The 18,503-nt window shown below is 37.9% G+C and overlaps 1 protein-coding gene across 1 annotated transcript in view; it reads left to right on the top strand.

Annotated features, from left to right (window-relative positions):
* The window catches only part of CCDC158 (coiled-coil domain containing 158), a 97,479-nt gene extending 80,890 nt beyond the window's left edge, over nucleotides 1-16,589 (top strand). Inside the window, exons 20-24 of the mRNA XM_030878081.2 lie at nucleotides 2,049-2,108; nucleotides 4,822-4,889; nucleotides 7,137-7,295; nucleotides 14,143-14,250; nucleotides 16,513-16,589. Coding sequence (XP_030733941.2) covers nucleotides 2,049-2,108; nucleotides 4,822-4,889; nucleotides 7,137-7,295; nucleotides 14,143-14,250; nucleotides 16,513-16,589 — 472 coding nt within the window. The remainder of the gene's footprint in view (nucleotides 1-2,048; nucleotides 2,109-4,821; nucleotides 4,890-7,136; nucleotides 7,296-14,142; nucleotides 14,251-16,512) is intronic.
* The last annotated feature ends 1,914 nt before the right edge of the window (nucleotides 16,590-18,503 follow it).

Below are 18,503 nucleotides of genomic sequence, written 5' to 3'. Positions count from 1 at the left end.
ATTTCCAAGATCTTGGATCATCTTTACTATCATTATTCTGAATTCTTTTTCAGGTAGACTGCCTGTTTCCTCTTCATTTGTTAGGTCTGGTGGGTTTCTGCCTTGCTCCTTCATCTGCTGTGTGGTTCTCTGTCTTCTCATTTTGCTTATCTTACTGTGTTTGGTCTCCTTTTCACAGACTGCAGATTCTTAGTTTCCATTGTTTTTGGTGTCTGTCCCCAGTGGCTAAGGTTGGTTCAGTGGGTTGTGTAGGCTTCCTGGTGGAGAGGACTGGTGCCTGTGTTCTGGTGGATGAGGCTGGATCTTGTCTTTCTGGTGTGCAGGTCCATGTCTGGTGGTGTGTTTTGGGGTGTCTGTGGCCTTATTATGATTTTAGGCAGCCTCTCTGCTAATGGGTGGGGCTGTGTTCCTGTCTTGCTAGTTGTTTGGCATAGGGTGTCCAGCACTGTAGCTTGCTGGTCACAGAGTGGAGCTGGGTGTTGGTGTTGAGATGGAGATATCTGGGAGATTTTCGCTGTTTGATATTACATGGAGCTGGGAGGTCTCTTGTGGACCAGTGTCCTGAACTTGGCTCTCCCACCTCCGTGGCACAGCCCTGACGCCTGGCTGGGCACCAAGAGCCTCTCCTCCACACAGAAAGCAACAGTGAAAAATGCAAAGATGACTCTTCCCAGTTATAGCCCACAGCTGCTCTTGCACATCCTCTTCAGAGAAGCTCCTCGAGGATATCTGAGCTGCTGCCGCTTGTTCTGGAGTCCTCAGTAAGATCCCGGAGTACAGCTTAACTCGCAACTTTTAGGTTGTGAGTTTTCTTCAGTCGACATGTGTGTTCAGCTGCTAGAGTTGGAGGTCCTCCTGCAGAGCCAGGGGGTGGCTGTGGCTCACGGTGGGGACAAGGACACTGGCAGCAGGAGTTCTGGGAACTACTTCTTGGTGTGAGCCCTCCCAGAGTCTGTCATTAGCCCCGCCAAAGAGACAATAGGCATTTTTAAAAATTTACTTATTTTATTTATTTTATTTTTGGCTACGTTGGGTCTTTGTTGCTGCACACAGGCTTACTCTAGTTGCGGTGAGTGGGGGCTACTCTTCGTTGCGCTGCACGGGCTTCTCATTGTGGTGGCTTTTCTTTGTTTCGGAGCATGGGCTCTAGGTGCCCGCGATTCAGTGGTTGTGGTGCGTGGGCTCAGTAGTTGTGGCTTGCGGGTTCTAGAGCACAGGCTCAGTAGTTGTGGCACACGGGCTTAGTTGCTCGGCGGCATGTGGGATCTTCCCGGACCAGGGCTCAAACCTGTGTCCCCTGCATTGGCAGGCGGATTCTTAACCGCTGTGCCACCAGGGAAGCCCCACCATTTTTTTTTTTTTTTTTGCTTATTTTACATTTTACTGCTGTTTAACCAGATGAAGATATTTATATGGTATGCCATTCCACAATCGGAATACTTTTTCTACATTTACATGTATTTACAATAGCTTACATAACTTTTGAGAGAAAGGTAGTCTGAAAGGAAGTTACAACAACCTCAATATAGGATTATAAGAACCTTACTGAAAACAGTTCTAGTTTTTATTAATAATTGAATTGCTGAATGTTTAAATGAAATCATAAAAGGATCATAAAGAAATGAATTCCATAACCCCTAAACAAAGACAACTTCTGAGAACTGACTTGAGCCAAAAAGGAAAAAAAGCTAATATTAATTTGTTACTCATGTCAGACACAGAAGCCGTTGCCTGCAGATCTGCTGCATTCAATACATGGTTCTCAGGCTGACACTGAAGAACCTCCCTAACTCGTCACCACCCTGCTTTCCTCCTGTATTGTGCTCTAACCAAGACAGACTACTCCTGATTCCCAAAAGGGGTTCATTTCCTTCTGTCTTCAAGCTTTTCTCCATACTGTTCTCTCCACTGGGAAGAGCCAGCGCCCCAGTCTCACTCTTTTGAATCTGCATTTGTCTAAAAGCAGTATCCAGAGGAACAATTTTGTTTGATCACTAAGTTAAAATTACGTCACGTAGTCTTTAACTTCTCCCACCCTCTGCTAACAGAAGCAACACCTCATTAAGGGAATGCACTGAAGGCAGCGAATCAAGTGAAACTCTTCACAGGTAAGAAACTCTCTCTCCAGCCCCTGACTTGCAAAATGTCCCCTTTACTACTGTTCATTCATTAATTCAGAAGAGCGTTAACTGCCCATGATGTGCCACACGCTGTGCTAGGCCCTTAGGATGTAACAGTGAGGAAGACAGATATGGGCTCCGTCCTCACGTTGCTTATAGTCATAGGGTCTATTTATTGACTGACTGCCTGGAAAAAAGCTTTTATCTTTTCTATTTTTACCACTTATAAAAATAGAGATATGAGAGCCCTCTTTATATCATAAGAATATGAAAATTAATTCTAGTGTTTAAATTCCATTTAGGCAAAGAAAGTGTTATTCATTACTGTATCTTCAGCACCAAGCTTATTGCCTGTCATATAGTAGCTGTTCAGGAAATATTTGTTTAGTGAATGAATTAAGACAGATACTTTCTTACTGTCCCTGCTGTTTGATCAATATTCAGTGGACTTAAATCTTTCTAAATACAGCTTTCTCATAGCCTAAAAGAAAGAAGTTTTGATTTTCTTCTCACCTGAGTGTGTAACATTACATCGTTCCTGTTAATAATATCTGCAGCTATCTACTGCATATTTTTATTTTTACTATTGTATGGGTGTTTTAGACTCATCTCATTTAGTCTGTCTAATCGAATCTATGATATAGGCATTATTATCCCTGTATATAGGTTAGAAATGGAGACTCAGCTTGCCAAGCAATTTGCCAAGTCATACAGCTTGTAAGTAGAGGATCCAGACTTGAACTCAGGTCTAGCTGGTTCCTGAGCTCAGGCTTGTAACTGCTCCTGTGTTCTGCCTCTGAGTACCTGAACAATCAAGATGATGGCAGGGCTGCACTCCTTGCAGAAGCCCTTGGGATTAATCCATTTCCTTACCTTTCTTTTTTAGAGCCCTGGGCCTCTAGAGCCTCATTCTTCGCACTCGTTGCCTTGGGGCTCCTTTCTCCATCTTCACACCCTATGACAATGCATCCTCCAGTCTTTCTGCTGAGATTGTCACATCACCTTCTCTCTTCTGTGTGAAATCTCCCCCTGCCTTCCTCTTCGTACAGAGACTTGTGATGGCATTTAGATAATGTAGGTATATCTCCACATAATCCAGGATAATCTCCCCATCTCAAGATCCTTGACATAATCACATCTGCGAAGCCTCTTGTGCCATATAAGGTAACATTCGTAGGTTCTTGGCATTTGGACACAGATATATTTGTCAGCCGTCGTTCATCCTACCACATCCTACTTTTTAGGCCATTTTACCATTCGCGTGTACCATTGTGGTGGGCTCTACAGTGTTTCGTGTGGATGTTTTAAATCTCTGATCTCTTGCAAGTTCCAGTCACTTCTGTGCATCAATTTCAGATTGATCGCCTGAAGTACACCTCAGACTATGTTCCCAGCCCCCAAACCTTCAAAGGCTCCCCATTGCCTACTGCAGCAAGAACAAACTGCTTGCCCTGATAATTAAAACTAGCCACAATATAGCCATGACCTTCCTTCCCAAGGCTTTTCTCCTAATATTCTCAAACTTTTTGGTCTTAGGATCCCTTTGCACTCACAAATATCACTGAGGATTCCAAAGAGCTTTTGTTTATATAGGCCATTTCCATTTTTAGTATTGGAAAATAAAATTTAATTTTAAGCATTAAAAAATTAAAACATTTTGATATTTATTCACTTAAAAGTAACAAAGTACATTATATATTACCATAATAACATATTTTATTATGAAAAATAACTATGTTTTTCAAAAAAAGTCATTGAGACTTAATCGTTAAAAATCATTAAATCATCAATTTAATGCATGGCTTAATGAAAGATAGCTGTATTCTCATATCTGCCTCTGCATTTATCTGCTGTGATATCAGATATCATGGAGCCTCTGGGAAACTCCACTATACACTTGTTTGAGACTGAGAGTTAAAAAGAAAATAATACCTTAGTATTATAATAAAAATAGTGTTGACCTCACAAACCCCCTTTGCAAGGGCACCACCTTCAGAGCTGCTGTCATAATATTATCAAACTGGTACCCATCCTACAGAGAACTATGTAGCTTAGTTCAAGTTACTGATTTAAATAGGTCTGATAGTTTTGTAAAGTGATACTGATTGCTAAGAGAGGTGTTTTTTTCCTTTGGTTTTTTAATTTTTAAGTGAGTCATTAAGATTGCATCTCTTAGAATCCATGAGAGAAACATTGGGTTTTATAGCTATTATTACACAAAAATGAATTTTCTAACCAAGATTATATATTATTACCTTTTCATTCTGCAAAATGTTCATGGGCACTGAATACATAGAGGTGATGCAACTTTGGATCTCCCTCATAGGGTATTTTAGGACTTCTGCAGGTTTGGGTTATGGCTGCCATCTTGGGCTTTTTTTTTTTTTTTTTTTTTCCCGGTACGCAGGCCTCTCACTGTTGTGGCATCTCCCGTTGCGGAGCACAGGCTCCGGACAGCGCAGGCCCAGCAGCCATGGCTCACGGGCGCAGCCGCTCCGCGGCATGTGGGATCTTCCCGGACCGGAGCACGAACCCGTGTCCCCTGCATCGGCAGGCGGACTCTCAACCACTGCGCCACCAGGGAAGCCCTGGGCTTATATTTTAAGCCATCACTTTTGCCTTCATTAGCTTGTTTCTGTCAATAAATCTTAACACTGAGTTTTGAAATGGAATGTTTGCATGACCATTCTTATGCTTCCAGAGAGCCAGTCACATTACACACAGGAGAGTTGGAAGATCCACCTAGTTGCTTCACATTCCCATCTGCAGGTGAGTTTTTAATGAAAGCACAGAAATGGAGCCTGCTTAAAACCCTGCAGTGGCTCCCCTTTCAATGCTTCCCTCCACACTGCTAGCCTCCTCACCACCTTTAAAGCCTTTGCTCAGATGTCACTTTCCCAGTGAGACCTACTCTCACCACCTTATGTAAAAATTATAACCCTCCCACAGTCCCAGTCCCCCTTATCTTTTTCTTTTTTTAAATTACACTTAGCATTTTTTTATACTATGTAACTTACTAATTTATGTTGTTGATTGTGTGTCACCTCCTGCTAGACAAAAGCTGCACAAGGGCATATGTCTTTAGTTGTTTGGTTCCCTGATATATCCAGTACCTAGAACTTTCCTGGCACATAGCAGGTCCTCAATAAATAATTACTGAATGGATGAAAAGAAAAAGAAATGAGACAGATGGTTCTCTATATACTTTCCAAAGACAAAATGTTCTCTATAAAACAAGCAGATCAAGGAAGAGATTGAAAATAACAGAATCTGTTGAAAAACAAAATGGCACAACCCAGGCTAGATATGGAAAAGAAAAAATAATAACATTACAGAGGAAAGCCTTAGAAAAATAAAAATTAGGATATGCATGACTAAAATCATAGTCAGGGACATGATGGACCCCAAGAGAAAATTACAGAAAAGGAATTTTTAAACCTAAGAAACATGAAAGATAATGATACAGAATATGTTAGATTTGGAAGGCGAAGGCAAATAAGCAGACACATTATCAGCCTTCTTATGGAAGAGAACAAAGTAAATGGGAAAGAATGATACTGTGAAAATGATGGTTATTCAACAAACTGTAGCTATAAATCTGGACAGTAATAATGTAAATAGGGAAAATCGAGGTGTGAGGTGAAATAGATAGAAGAAGGTAAGTTTCCATATTTTCTTGTCTTTTGTAGAAGAGTATCTATGTATACCTAAAATAAAAACATAATATTCTTAAATAAAATAATTGCAAATTTTAATTTTTAAACCTTTAACTTGTGAGAAATCTTTAAGAACTAATATTTTGAAGAAAAGAGCATTTATTTGAAATTGAACAATTAATTCCTTCAGGTTTTACTTCACTTATATGTTTATACTGTTGTTTCAATGTTTACCCAAGAGAATACAACATATATCCTTGTTTTATTAGATTAATATGTGAGTGCCTTTACCTTTTCTCATAATTTGTGAGTACCTGAGAACATGTTAACTCCATTCACTTTCCTTCCAACTGTCATGCAGTTGTTGTCACATGTAAAGGTAAAGGTAAATACCATAATGGATCATATGCATTGTGTTGTACAGTTAAAATTCATTTAGATACACCCACATATTCACACTTTACTTTCTATCTGCTATCATTTTACTTATGCCATTAATGTTCCCTTTAATGTATTCTCCCAGTTTCTGTTTTCCTGAACTTGTCTTTATTTTGTCCCCATTTCTGAGGAACATTTTTGCTGAATATAGAATCTAGGTTAACATTTTTCCTTCACTTTGAAAATATTCCACTGTTTTCTGGCTTCCAGTGTCTCTACTAAGAAGTCAGCTCTAAATTTAAATGTTGCTCATTTAAATGTAATCTGCCATTTTTGCCCTTCTGGCAGCTTTAAGACTGTTTTTGTCTTTGGGTTTTTTCTGGGTTTTTTGTTTATTTGTTTGTTTTTTGCAGTTTTTATTGATATACCTAGGTATGATTTTCTTTATATAAGAAGAACTTGTTTGGGGTTTGGAGTAATGCTGTTGAATATGTGGTAGTCTGCGCCTCCATTATCCAGACCTTGTGGGTCTATATCTATTACCTGTATTTTTTTTCTCTTGGTTTTCTGCCATGTTATTTTGTCTCCTCATATGCCTGGTTATTTTTATTGTATGACAGACATATGTGAAAAATTGTACAGATGGTTTCAGACTTAGAATATGATCACCTTCCTCCAGAGAGCATTCATGCTTGCTTCTGGTACACAGCCAGGGACACCAGCAATCCCAGATCAATTTAATCCAATCAGGAATTAAGATGATTTGAAGATGGACCTCAGGATCCCCAAGGGCAGGTCCAGTTCCTTATTCCTATGATGTAGCCCTTTTCTGTTCCAACCGAAAGCCTTGGGGTTTTATCAGAACACACCCCAGCCCCATGATTGGGAACATAGTCTCATGAGAGTTTGATTTTTTTGAGAGATGCAGCATATTATTTTTAAGTAATTCTGTCCTTTTGTTTTTGTTCTTGTAAAATTTTAGGAAGTCCATCTGCGAAAAATTCAGCTTCTCATTCATTCCATTCTTCTCCTAAGAAGTCTTCAATTCACTCATCCCTAACTAGTTCGGCTGAAGATTCTATAGGTTCCACACCACAGTATAGATCCACCAAGCCTGTTCATTCACCTGATTCTGTTAAAGGTAAGAATAACCTGATATAACTGATGAGATTAATTGATTTCCTACTCCAGTGACTTAAAAGTTCACTGGAATTATATTAATTATATTTTTATATTATTTATATAATTAATTATATAATTATATTAATTGGAATTAATAAAGGTTCACATGGTGTTCTTATATGTACACTCTAATTGATGCTGTGTGGTGGGTGTGTGCTTAAGTGGGTCTTCTTTATTTGTTTATTTATTGAGTCTTATTTAAATAGAATAGTTACTGTATACCACATACACACACACCCCTTAGTAAATATACATAGATATTATAGGTAAATATTATCTGTTTCTTTCTCTGACATGAATAATGACCTTTTTCTCTATTTTATTATAAGATTTTGAGTCTTCTTTTAAATGCTGAGAATGACTTTTCTTTCTTTTTTTTTTTTTCAGTTTAGAGGAAATTTTATACACCAGGTTCTTATTAGTTATCTATTTTATACATACTAGTGTATATATGTCAATCCTAATCTTCCAATTCATCCCACCCCCACCCACCTTTCCCCCCTTGGTGTCCATACGTTTGTTCTCTACATCTCTGTCTCTATTTCTGCTTTGCAAACTGGTTCATCTGTAACATTTTTCTAGATTCCACATATATGTGTTAATATACGATATTTGTTTTTCTCTATCTGACTTACTTCACTTTGTATGACAGACTCTAAGTCCATCCACTCACTATAAATAACTCAATTTTGTTTCCTTTTATGGCTGAGTAATATTCCATTGTATATATGTACCACATCTTCTTTATCCATTCACCTGTCAATGGACACTTTGGTTGCTTCCATATCCTGGCTCTTGTAAATAGAGCTGCAATGAACATTGTGGTACATGACTCTTCTTGAATTATGGTTTTCTCAGGGTATATGCCCAGGAATGGGACTGCTGGATCATATGGTATTTCCAGTTTTAGTGTTTTAAGGACCCTCCATACTGTTCTCTATAGTGGCTTTATCAATTTACATTCCCACCAACAGTGTAAGAGGGTTCCCTTTTCTCCACACCCTCTCCAGCATTTGTTGTTTGTAGATTTTCTGATGATGCCCATTCTACAATGAGGTGATACCTCATTGTAGTTTTGATTTGCATTTCTCTACTAATTAGTGATGTCGAGCAGCTTTTCATGTGCCTCTTGGCCATCTGTATGTCTTCTTTGAAGAAATGTCTGTTTAGGTCTTCTGCCCATTTTTTGATTGGGTTGTTTGTTTTTTTAATATTGAGCTGCATGAGCTGTTTATATATTTTGGAGATTTATCCCTTGTCAGTTGCTTTGCTTGCAAATATTTTCTCCCATTCTGAGGGTTGTCTTTTCATCTTGTTTATAGTTTCCTTTGCTGTGCAAAAGCTTTAATGTTTCATTAGATCCAATTTGTTTATTATTGTTTTTATGTCCATTACTCTAGGAGGTGGATCAAAAAAGATCTTGCTGTGATATATGTCAAAGAGTGTTCTTCCTATGTTTTCCTCTAAGAGTTTTATAGTGTCTGGTCTGACATTTAGGTCTCTAATCCTTTTTGAGTTTATTTTTGTGTATGGTGTTAGGGAGTGTTCTAATTACATTCTTTTACATGTAGTTGTCCAGTTTTCCCAGCACCACTTATTGAGGAGACTGTGTTTTCTGCCTTATATATCCTTGCCTCCTTTGTCATAGATTAGTTGACCATAGGTGCATGGCTTTATCTCTGGGCTTTCTATCCTGTTCCACTAATCTATATTTCTGTTTTTATGCCAGTACCGTATGTCTTGATGACTGTAGCTTTGTAGTATAGTATCAGGGAGTCAGGGAGTCTGATTCCTCCTGCTCTGTTTTTTTCCCTCAAGATTGCTTTGGCTATTTGGGGTCTTTTGTGTCTCCATACAAATTTTAAGATTTTTTGTTCTAGTTCTGTAAACAATGCCATTGGTAATTTGATAGGGATGGCATTGAATCTGTAGATGGCTTTGGGAAGTATAGTCATTTTCACAATATTGATTCTTCCAATCCAAGAGCATGGTATATCTCTCCACCTGTTTGTGTCATCTTTGATTTCTTTCATCAGTTTCTTATAGTTTTCTGAGTGCAGGTCTTTACCCTCCTTAGGTAGGCTTATCCCTAGATATTTTATTCTTTTTGTTGCCATGGGGAATGGGATTATCTCCTTAATTTCTCTTTCTGATCTTTCATTTTTAGTGTATAGGAATGCAAGATATTTCTGTGCATTAATTTTTTATCCTGCAACTTTACCAAATTCATTGATTAGCTCTAGTAGTTTACTGGTGGTATCTTTAGGATTTTCTATGTATCATATCGTGTCATCTGCAAACAGTGATAGTCTTCCTTCTTCTTTTCCAATTTGGATTCCTTTTATATCTTTTTCTTCTCGGACTGCCTAGGACTTCCAAAACTATGTTGAATAAGAGTGGCAAGAGTGGACATCCTTGTCTTGTTCCTGATCTTAGAGGAAATGCTTTCAGTTTTTCAGCATTGAGAATGATGTTTGCTGTGGGTTGTCATATATGGCCTTTATTATGTTGAGGTGGGTTCCCTCTGTGCCCACTTTCTGGAGAGTTTTTATCATAAATGAGTATTGACTTTTGTCAAAAACTTTTTCTGCATCTATTGAGATGATCATACAGATTTATTCTTCAATTTGTTAATATGGTTTATCACATTGATTGATTTGCATATATTGAAGAATCCTTGCATCCGTGGGATAAATCCCACTTAATCATAGTGTATGATCCTTTTAATGTGTTGTTGGATTCTGTTTGCTAGTATTTTGTTGAGGATTTTTGCATCTATATTCATGAGTGATATTGGTCTCTAATTTTCTTTTTTTGTAGTATCTTTGTCTGGTTTTGGTATCAGGGTGATGGTGGCCTCATAGAATGAGTTTGGGAGTGTTCCTCCCTCTACAATTTTTCGGAAGAGTTTTAGAAGGATGGGTGTTAGCTCTTCTCTAAATGTTTGATAGAATTCCCCTGTGAAGCCGTCTGGTCCTGGACTTCTGTTTGTTGGAAGATTTGTAATCAGTGTTTCAATTTCATTACTTGTGATTGGGCTGTTCATATTTTCTATTTCTTCCTGGTTCAGTCTTGGAAGGTTATACCTTTCTAAGAATTTGTCCATTTCTTCCAGGTTGTCCATTTTATTGGCATAGAGTTGCTTGTAGTAGTCTCTTAGGATGCTTTGTATTTCTGCGGTGTCTGTTGTAACTTCTCCTTTTTCATTTCTAATTTTATTGATTTGAGTCCTCTCCCTCTTTTTCTTGATGAGTCTGGCTCATGGTTTATCAATTTTGTTTATCTTCTCAAAGAACCAGCTTTTAGTTTTATTGATCTTTGCTATTTTCTTTGTTTCTGTTTCATTTATTTCTGCTCTGATCTTTATGATTTCTTTCCTTCCACTAACTTTTGGTTTTGTTTGTTCTACTTTCTCTAGTTCCTTTAGGTGTAAGGTTAGATTGTTTATTTGAGATTTTTCTTGTTTCTTGAGGTAGTATTTCTGTAAACTTCCCTCTTAGAACTGCCTTTGCTGCATCCCATAGGTTTTGGATCGTCGTGTTTTCGTTGTCATTTGTCTCTAGGTATTTTTTTATTTCCTCTTTGATTTCTTCAGTGATCTCTTGGTTATTTAGTAATGTATTGTTTAGCCTCCATGTGTTTGTGTTTTTTACGTTTTTTCCCCTGTAATTTATTTCTAATCTCATATGTTGTGGTCAGAAAAGATGCTTGATACGATTTCAATTTTCTTAAATTTACCAAGGCTTGATTTGTGACCCAAGATGTGATCTATCCTGGAGAATGTTCCATGAGCACTTGAGAAGAAAGTGTAATCTGCTGTTTTTAGATGGAATGTCCTATAAATATCAATTAAATCTATGTGGTCTATTGTATCATTTAAAGCTTCTGTTTCCTTATTTATTTTCATTTTGGATGATCTGTCCATTGGTGTAAGTGAGGTGTTAATGTCCCCCACTATTATTGTGTTACTGTCGATTTCCTCTTTTATAGCTGTTAGCACTTGCCTTATGTATTGAGGTGCTCCTATTTTGGGTGCATATATATTTATAATTGTTATATCTTCTTCCTGGATTGATCCCTTGATCATTATGTAGCGTCCTTCCTTGTCTCTTGTAACCTCCTTTATTTTAGAGTCTATTTTATCTGATATGAGTATTGCTACTCCAACTTTCTTTTGATTTCCATTTGCATGGAATATCTTTTTCTGTCCCCTCACTTTCAGTCTGTATGTGTCCCGAGGTCTGAAGTGGGTCTCTTGTAGAGCATTTATATGGGTCTTGTTTTTGTATCCATTCAGCAAGCCTGTGTCCTTTGGTTGGAGCATTTAATCCATTCACATTTAAGGTAATTATCAATATGTATGTTCCTATGACCATTTTCTTAATTGTTTTGGGTTTGTTTTTGTAGGTCCTTTTCTTCTCTTTGTTTCCCATTTAGAGAAGTTTTTTAGCATTTGTGTAAAGCTGGTTTGGTGGTGCTGAATTCTCTTAGCTTTTGTTTGTTTGTAAAACTTTTGATTTCTCCATTGAATCTGAATGAGATCCTTGCTGGGTAGAGTAATCTTGGTTGTAGTTTCTTCCCTTTCATCACTTTAAGTATATCATGCTGCTCCCTTCTGGCTTGTAGAGTTTCTGCTGAGAAATCAGCTGTTAACCTTATGGGAGTTACCTTGTATGTTATTTGTTGTTTTTCCCTTGTTGCTCTGAATAATTTTTCTTTAATTTTTGATAGTTTGATTACTACGTGTCTTGGCGTGTTTCCTTGGGTTTATCCTGCCTGGGACTCTGCGCTTCCTGGACTTGGGTGGCTATTTCCTTTCCCATGTTAGGGAAGTTTTCGACTATAATCTCTTCAGATATTTTCTTGGGTCCTTTCTCTCTCTCTTCTCCTTCCAGGACCCCTGTAATGCAAATTTTGGTGTGTTTAATGTTGTCCCAGAGGTCTCTTAGTCTGTCTTCATTTCTTTTCATTCTTTTTTCTGTTCCACGGCAGTGAATTCCACCATTCTGTTTTCCAGGTCACTTATCCATTCTTCTGCCTCAGTTATTCTGCTATTGATTCCTTCTTGTGTATTTTTCATTTCAGTTATTTTATTGTTCATCTCTGTTTGTTTGTTCTTTAATGCTTCTAGGTCTTTGTTAAACATTTTTTGTGTCTTCTCGATCTTTGTCTCTGTTCTTTTTCCGACATCCTGGATCATCTTCTCTATCATTCTTCTGAATTATTTTTCTGAAAGATTGCCTATCTCCACCTCATTTAGTTGTTTTACCTTGTTCCTTCATCTGGTCATAGTCCTCTGCCTTTTCATTTTGTCTATCTTTCCACAAATGTGGTTTTCGTTCCACAGGCTGCAGGATTCTAGTTCTTGTTTCTGATGTGTCTGACTTTTCTTTCTTATTTACATTCTCTAAAATTATTTACATTCTCTTCAGTCTCTGCCTTTGTAAGTGCAAGTGTCTATCATACAAACTTACCAAAATGTTCTCATTTTTAAAATTTTAAGTTCATTTGTTATTCACTAAGACAGATGGGGAAATGATTTGATTTAGAATAAGAGCCTGATAAATAAGTGGACATTAAATATGTATATGTTGAATTGAAATTGAAATGTTTTTCATCATATATGACAGTGATTCAAACGGCTCCAGTGCTCTGTGGTATCATTCTCTTTGATAAGGGATAAGTTAGGCAAGTTGTTGCATCATTGTTAAGTCAGTTCCTGGTCTTTTGAAATTCTATGCCTAACATATTTTTAGATCCTAAAAAAAACGAAATCAGGACCTAATCACAGATTTTAGTACAGTTTCTGTTTTACCATCTTTTTCTGCATTTGTGTCCTCCTTCATCTCTTATGCTTCTAAGTTATTCTTTAATATTTAAAAAAAATTTAGAGTAGCAAATTACTTCATTATTACAGCAGTGATTATTGCAAGAGTAGAACAGTGCTGTTGGTCACCCCATTATTAATTTGTGGTTACATAATAGCGTGGCATTTTCTTTTTTTACCCTGTTGTCAGATACTCATCAAACTTCATATGTTTTGTGTTACGTTAAAAATTTCTCAATGAGAAATTATTTTTTATTCTCTTGAACCAAAATAACTCCTAGATGATTGCCTTTAAAATTTAATATCTTGAAGTGAAAGAGTCTTTTGGTAGGAAAATGAGCCATCAAAAGTATTTTCAAAGTTATACAGCAAGTCAGAGGCTAAGCTCAAAATTAAAATCTTGTGATTGACAGCCAGTATTTTTTAGAGGTTGACAAAACTTAGCGTACTTATTAGAGAATAGCTCAAATGCTTCTAGCCTCTCCTCAGTTGCTACTGCCACATTTACTCTAGGTTCACTGTGGCCATGTCAGCATCTGTACTCCCCTCTCCCATCATTTAATACTATCCTCATTCAGGTGTCAAGAACTGAAATGGGCACTTGGCCTCACACACACTCAAAGCTGTTGCCAGCATCAATATTAAATCTTGTGCTTCCAAACTCTAAGTTACTGGAACTACTCAGCTTTGGTATGAAAAGTTGTCATTTATAATGCAGAATGTATCATTAAACTTGAAGTGTTCTTCACACTCATCACATTTAATGCTACCTAGTTAAAATATAGTAAATCAGATTGGTTTGAAACAAAATCAGATAAGCTAGTATTGCAGTATTAGATAAAACGTTTCTTTATTTTCAAATAGTGTTTTAAATTTTTCATTATTTTAAAGGAAAGATTGTTTAACCTGTAAGAGAAAGATATCTAAGATGAAATACTGAATAGATTTTTAATACCACATCTAAGCAATTTTCTAATAGCTTCACAGTCTCAGCCAATAGAAACAACTGGAAAAACATGCAGGAAGCTTCAGAACAGACTGGAAAGCTTGCAGACTCTGGTAGAAGATTTACAGATGAAGAATGAAGGTACAGTGTACATTTTTGGAGAGATCTTCCTTGTTCAAAAGAATACTCACCTTCCCTTCAGGTTAAGCCTCTTATCTGTAGTCCCACTGAAAAGGATCTTGAACAAGAAATTCAGAAACCTTAGTCAAAATATGAGTGTCTTAACCATGCCTAATGCCTGGATTAATAGTGTGACCTTGGGCAGGTCACTTTAGCCCTGCTCTCCTCTTTCATCTAATAGGGATGATAATATGGCTGACTAGCCCTCAATAGAACACATGTTTTGAGCGGCTGATTTCACATGAGACTTTCCCATACACTGTCTTTCTTGTCCCTGTTAGGTCTGTAGATGAGAATTTGTATGGCAGTAGCCAAGATAAGTTTGCAGTTAATAGCCAGAAAACAAAACAACAGTATTTAGCCTTATAGAGGATTTAAATTAGCATGGGTATAGGAGACTGTGCCACCCCATGAATCACTCAATAAAAAGATAAACTGCATATAAATATACTGAAGCAAAAATAAATAATAAAAAATGAAAAAAAATTAAATTTAAAAAATATATACTGAAGCTCTCCAAATGAGAAACTGTTGTACTCTGCAGATGATAGACAACTTTTGGGGCATAAATTCTTAGTGGATGTTCCCATGGATTTGGGAGGCTGTCATGTTTTATGATTTGCTGACATGAATCCAGGAGCCTTTGTCAGAAAGAAATTAATTTTGGAGGACACATGTTATTCTCATTTCATCTTCCATCTCTAGAGAATATAAGTTGCTAGATGGAGGATAATAAATAATTTTCTAAGAATAAATCCTTTTAAAATTAATTTAACCTTATTAATAATAATAGTTGTTATTAGCATTTATTGAGCACTTACCAGCTATGTGCTAGGCCCTGTACTCAGTGTCTTACTAATTAGCTTCACAACACTGGGAGGTGGGTGCTAATATTATGTCATTTGGTGATGAGGAAGCTGAAGATCACAATCAGTCAGTAAGTTTTAAGTCACACAATGAGTAATAGAGCTGGGACTTGACCTCTGCAATTTCTAGCTCCAAAATGCACATTTTTTAATGTACTGAAGTTATTCCAAATTGTTACTAAAGAAAATTAACAACTTCTTTATGATAACTCCAGATGCCTGCATATATAAACATAAAGGAAAATGTTTGAGTTTAAGTTTATCATAACTTTTTTAAGGAAGATGCATTATCTTATTGACCCCATTTTTATTCACACTTTGACTTATATTTCGGACTTTATCTGAGTCATCCTACCATGTAATAATCCAAATGGAAAACATGTTGTATTTGTTTAAAAAACTTCTTAAAAGTTTTTTTAGACAAATACTTTTTATTGGATGCATTGTCTGGGTAGAGTGTGTCTTGGAAATTCTGCAATAGCTATTTTGGAGAGAATTTGGGGAACATTTATCAAAATTTAAAGTGCATGTATTCTTTTACCCAGAAACTCTACTTCTAGCAATTTATTCTGCAAGGAGACATTGTACATACAAAAGTCTGAAGTATTTCCTATAGCATGTTCATAAACAAAGATAAGAAACAACTTTTAAAAATTTATTTACTAACATGGGGCATCCACACAATGGAATACTGTGCAGTCATAACAAATCATGAGCTGAACTGGAAAGAGGTTGACGTTCTGTTAAGTGAATAAAAGCAAAGCTACAGAACAATTTCTACCACATATTTCCATTTGTGTAAAGAAGAAAACTCTGTGTGTGTGTGTGTGTGTGTGTGTGTGTGTACACACGTGAAGATACTCACTGACAGGTTTACAGTGATGACCTGGGATGGGGAAGTTCAACAGATTGAGGGAACAAAATCAATGACCTTTACCCCTCTTTGTACCCTTCTGAGGTGTTCAAATTATTTACAATTAGTATGTATTACTTCTATAACAATAATTATCATGTTCATTTATTTATTGGCTGTGCTGCACAGCTTGTGAGATCTTAGTTCCCTGACCAGGGATTGAACCCATACCCTCAGCAGTGAAAGAGCAGAGTCCTAACCACTGGACCACCAGGGAATTCTCTATCATGTTCATTTAAAGCAACTGAAAGAGCAAAGATTTACCCTTAGCTCTGTTTCATAATTTCAGTCTTTTAAAAAATATGCTACTTTGCAGTTTTTGAGAACTTATTGAGCTCAGGATGTATCTATTCTGTGGTAGCAAGCTGACCTTTTAAGAGGTGCATAATAGTATTTAGCCTGAGTAATGTTGCTTTTCTAACTTTGCTTTATCAACATTTTCAGCAATGTCTTCAATGATCAGAAATCAAGAAGAGAGGATACAGAAAGTGAAAGACCAGGAAAAAATGTTACTAAAATGATACATTGCTTGCCTATTCTTTACAGAGAGATGATGCCCAATTAATTGTGGTGTTACTTATAATTAGTGCCTTTTTCTTTTTATGTGAAAATTTAATAAAAGATACCCTGTCCTGTAAACTCTATTTTGAAATAAACTAGTCTTCAGCGCTCTCTCAGTAAAACTTAAAAGCAGTACTAGCTAGAAGCAAAAGTACCTAATAGGTGTTATTTTGTGCTAATACCAGTGTGTTGGAATAATCACGTGTTTTTTTGTTATCTTTAGTGGTGCTGAGGCAATAGCCTTCTTCTTTTTCAGCTTAAAATGCTTCTTTCACATGAAATTGAAAGATGGGGTATAATGCCCAGAATGGGAGGACAAACTCCAAGGTACTGACCAGGGTTCCTTCTGTGACCCTGAACTCCCTGTTTGTTCTGTCAATATCAGTGAATGTAATCACATAACTAAACATTGTGGCCCGTAATCAAAACTTTTAGAAAAGTTTTCTTTTTACATATTAATAACTAGGAAGCAAGAGAGAAAAAGGTTGTTATTCTTCAGCCAGTGGGTAACTTCTGCAGATTGAATGGATTCAGTCTGCCTTAATTAGAGTTTAATAAATTAGTGGCGTTTGTATGTGGAGTGTTTTCCAACGCCAATAACCAATTCTCTGTGGGTACCAACTGGGTGTCTATGAGTCAATTCCATTCTGACACTACCTGGGGTTGGTGTCAGATTGTACAGATTTAAGGGCTCAGTCCCACAAGACTGCCCCTACTTCAGACACCAGTCACAAGTCCTGGGCCACCTATACTTTTTGACTGACAGGCTGTAAATTGGGGGTTCCCACATCCTCCTCTAAAGTTTGAATAATTTTCTAGAAGTGATCATGGAATTCAGGAAATTGCTTTACTTACTATTACAGTTTATTATAAAGGCTGTAACTCAGGAACCGCCAAATGGAAGAGATGCACAGAGCAGGGTATGGGGTGGAGGTGTGGAGCTTCCATGCCCGCTCAGGGCTCCCGGCACCTTGTGTTCGCCAACCCAGAAGCGCATTAAATCTCACCATCTGAGTCGTTATAGAGCTTCTTCTCCAGCCCCGCTCCCCGTCCTGGAGATCAGAGTGTGGCACTGGAAGTTGCAAGCCTCCGATCACTTGGTCTTTCCAGTGACCAGCCCCGGCCCGAGGCTATCTAGGGGCCCCATCTAAGTCACCTCACTAGCAGAAGCTCAGGCGTGATCTAAAGGGCCTCATTATGAATAACAAGATACTCCTATCTCTCAGGAAATTCCCAGGGTTTGAGGAGCTCTGTGCCAGGAACAAAGACCAAATATATTTATGACACTACAGGATGTGAACCAAATAAAAGGGCAGAAGAACAGATACAAAAATGTTTACATTGTGCCAAGGACAACAGGAAGGACTTCCCTGGTGGCGCAGTGGTTGAGAGTCCGCCTGCCGATGCAGGGGACAAGGGTTCGTGCCCCGGTCCGGGAGGATCCCACATGCCGCGGAGCGGCTGGGCCCGTGAGCCATGGCCGCTGAGCCTGCGCATCTGGAGCCTGTGCTCCGCAACTGGAGAGGCCACAACAGTGAGAGGCCCGCGTACCGCAAAAAAAAAAAAAAAAAAAAAGACAACAGGAACAGTGTCACAGAAGCCTGTACTCCCGTTCCACAGTACAGCTGTCACTGAGAAACTGCTGCCCAACTAGAGACTGTGTCCCAACCCCACTTTCCCTCTCCCTACCTGGGGACACCTACCTGCCCAGTTCTCACTAATGACACGTGGACACAGCAGTTTGTGGTGCTTTCTGGCCCAAAGTTTTAGTGGGGTCTTTCCTTACTTTATTTCCCCTTCCACAGGCTGCTTACAGAGGACAGTGAGGTCCTAGGGGATGGAGGAGCCACAGGACAGGAGCCCGGGTGATGACC

The sequence above is a fragment of the Globicephala melas genome, chromosome 5, assembly GCF_963455315.2.
Source record: "Globicephala melas chromosome 5, mGloMel1.2, whole genome shotgun sequence".
Classification (NCBI taxonomy): domain Eukaryota; kingdom Metazoa; phylum Chordata; class Mammalia; order Artiodactyla; family Delphinidae; genus Globicephala; species Globicephala melas.
The sequence above is the reverse complement of the archived record's forward strand: the minus strand, read 5'-3'. Positions and strand labels throughout refer to the sequence as shown.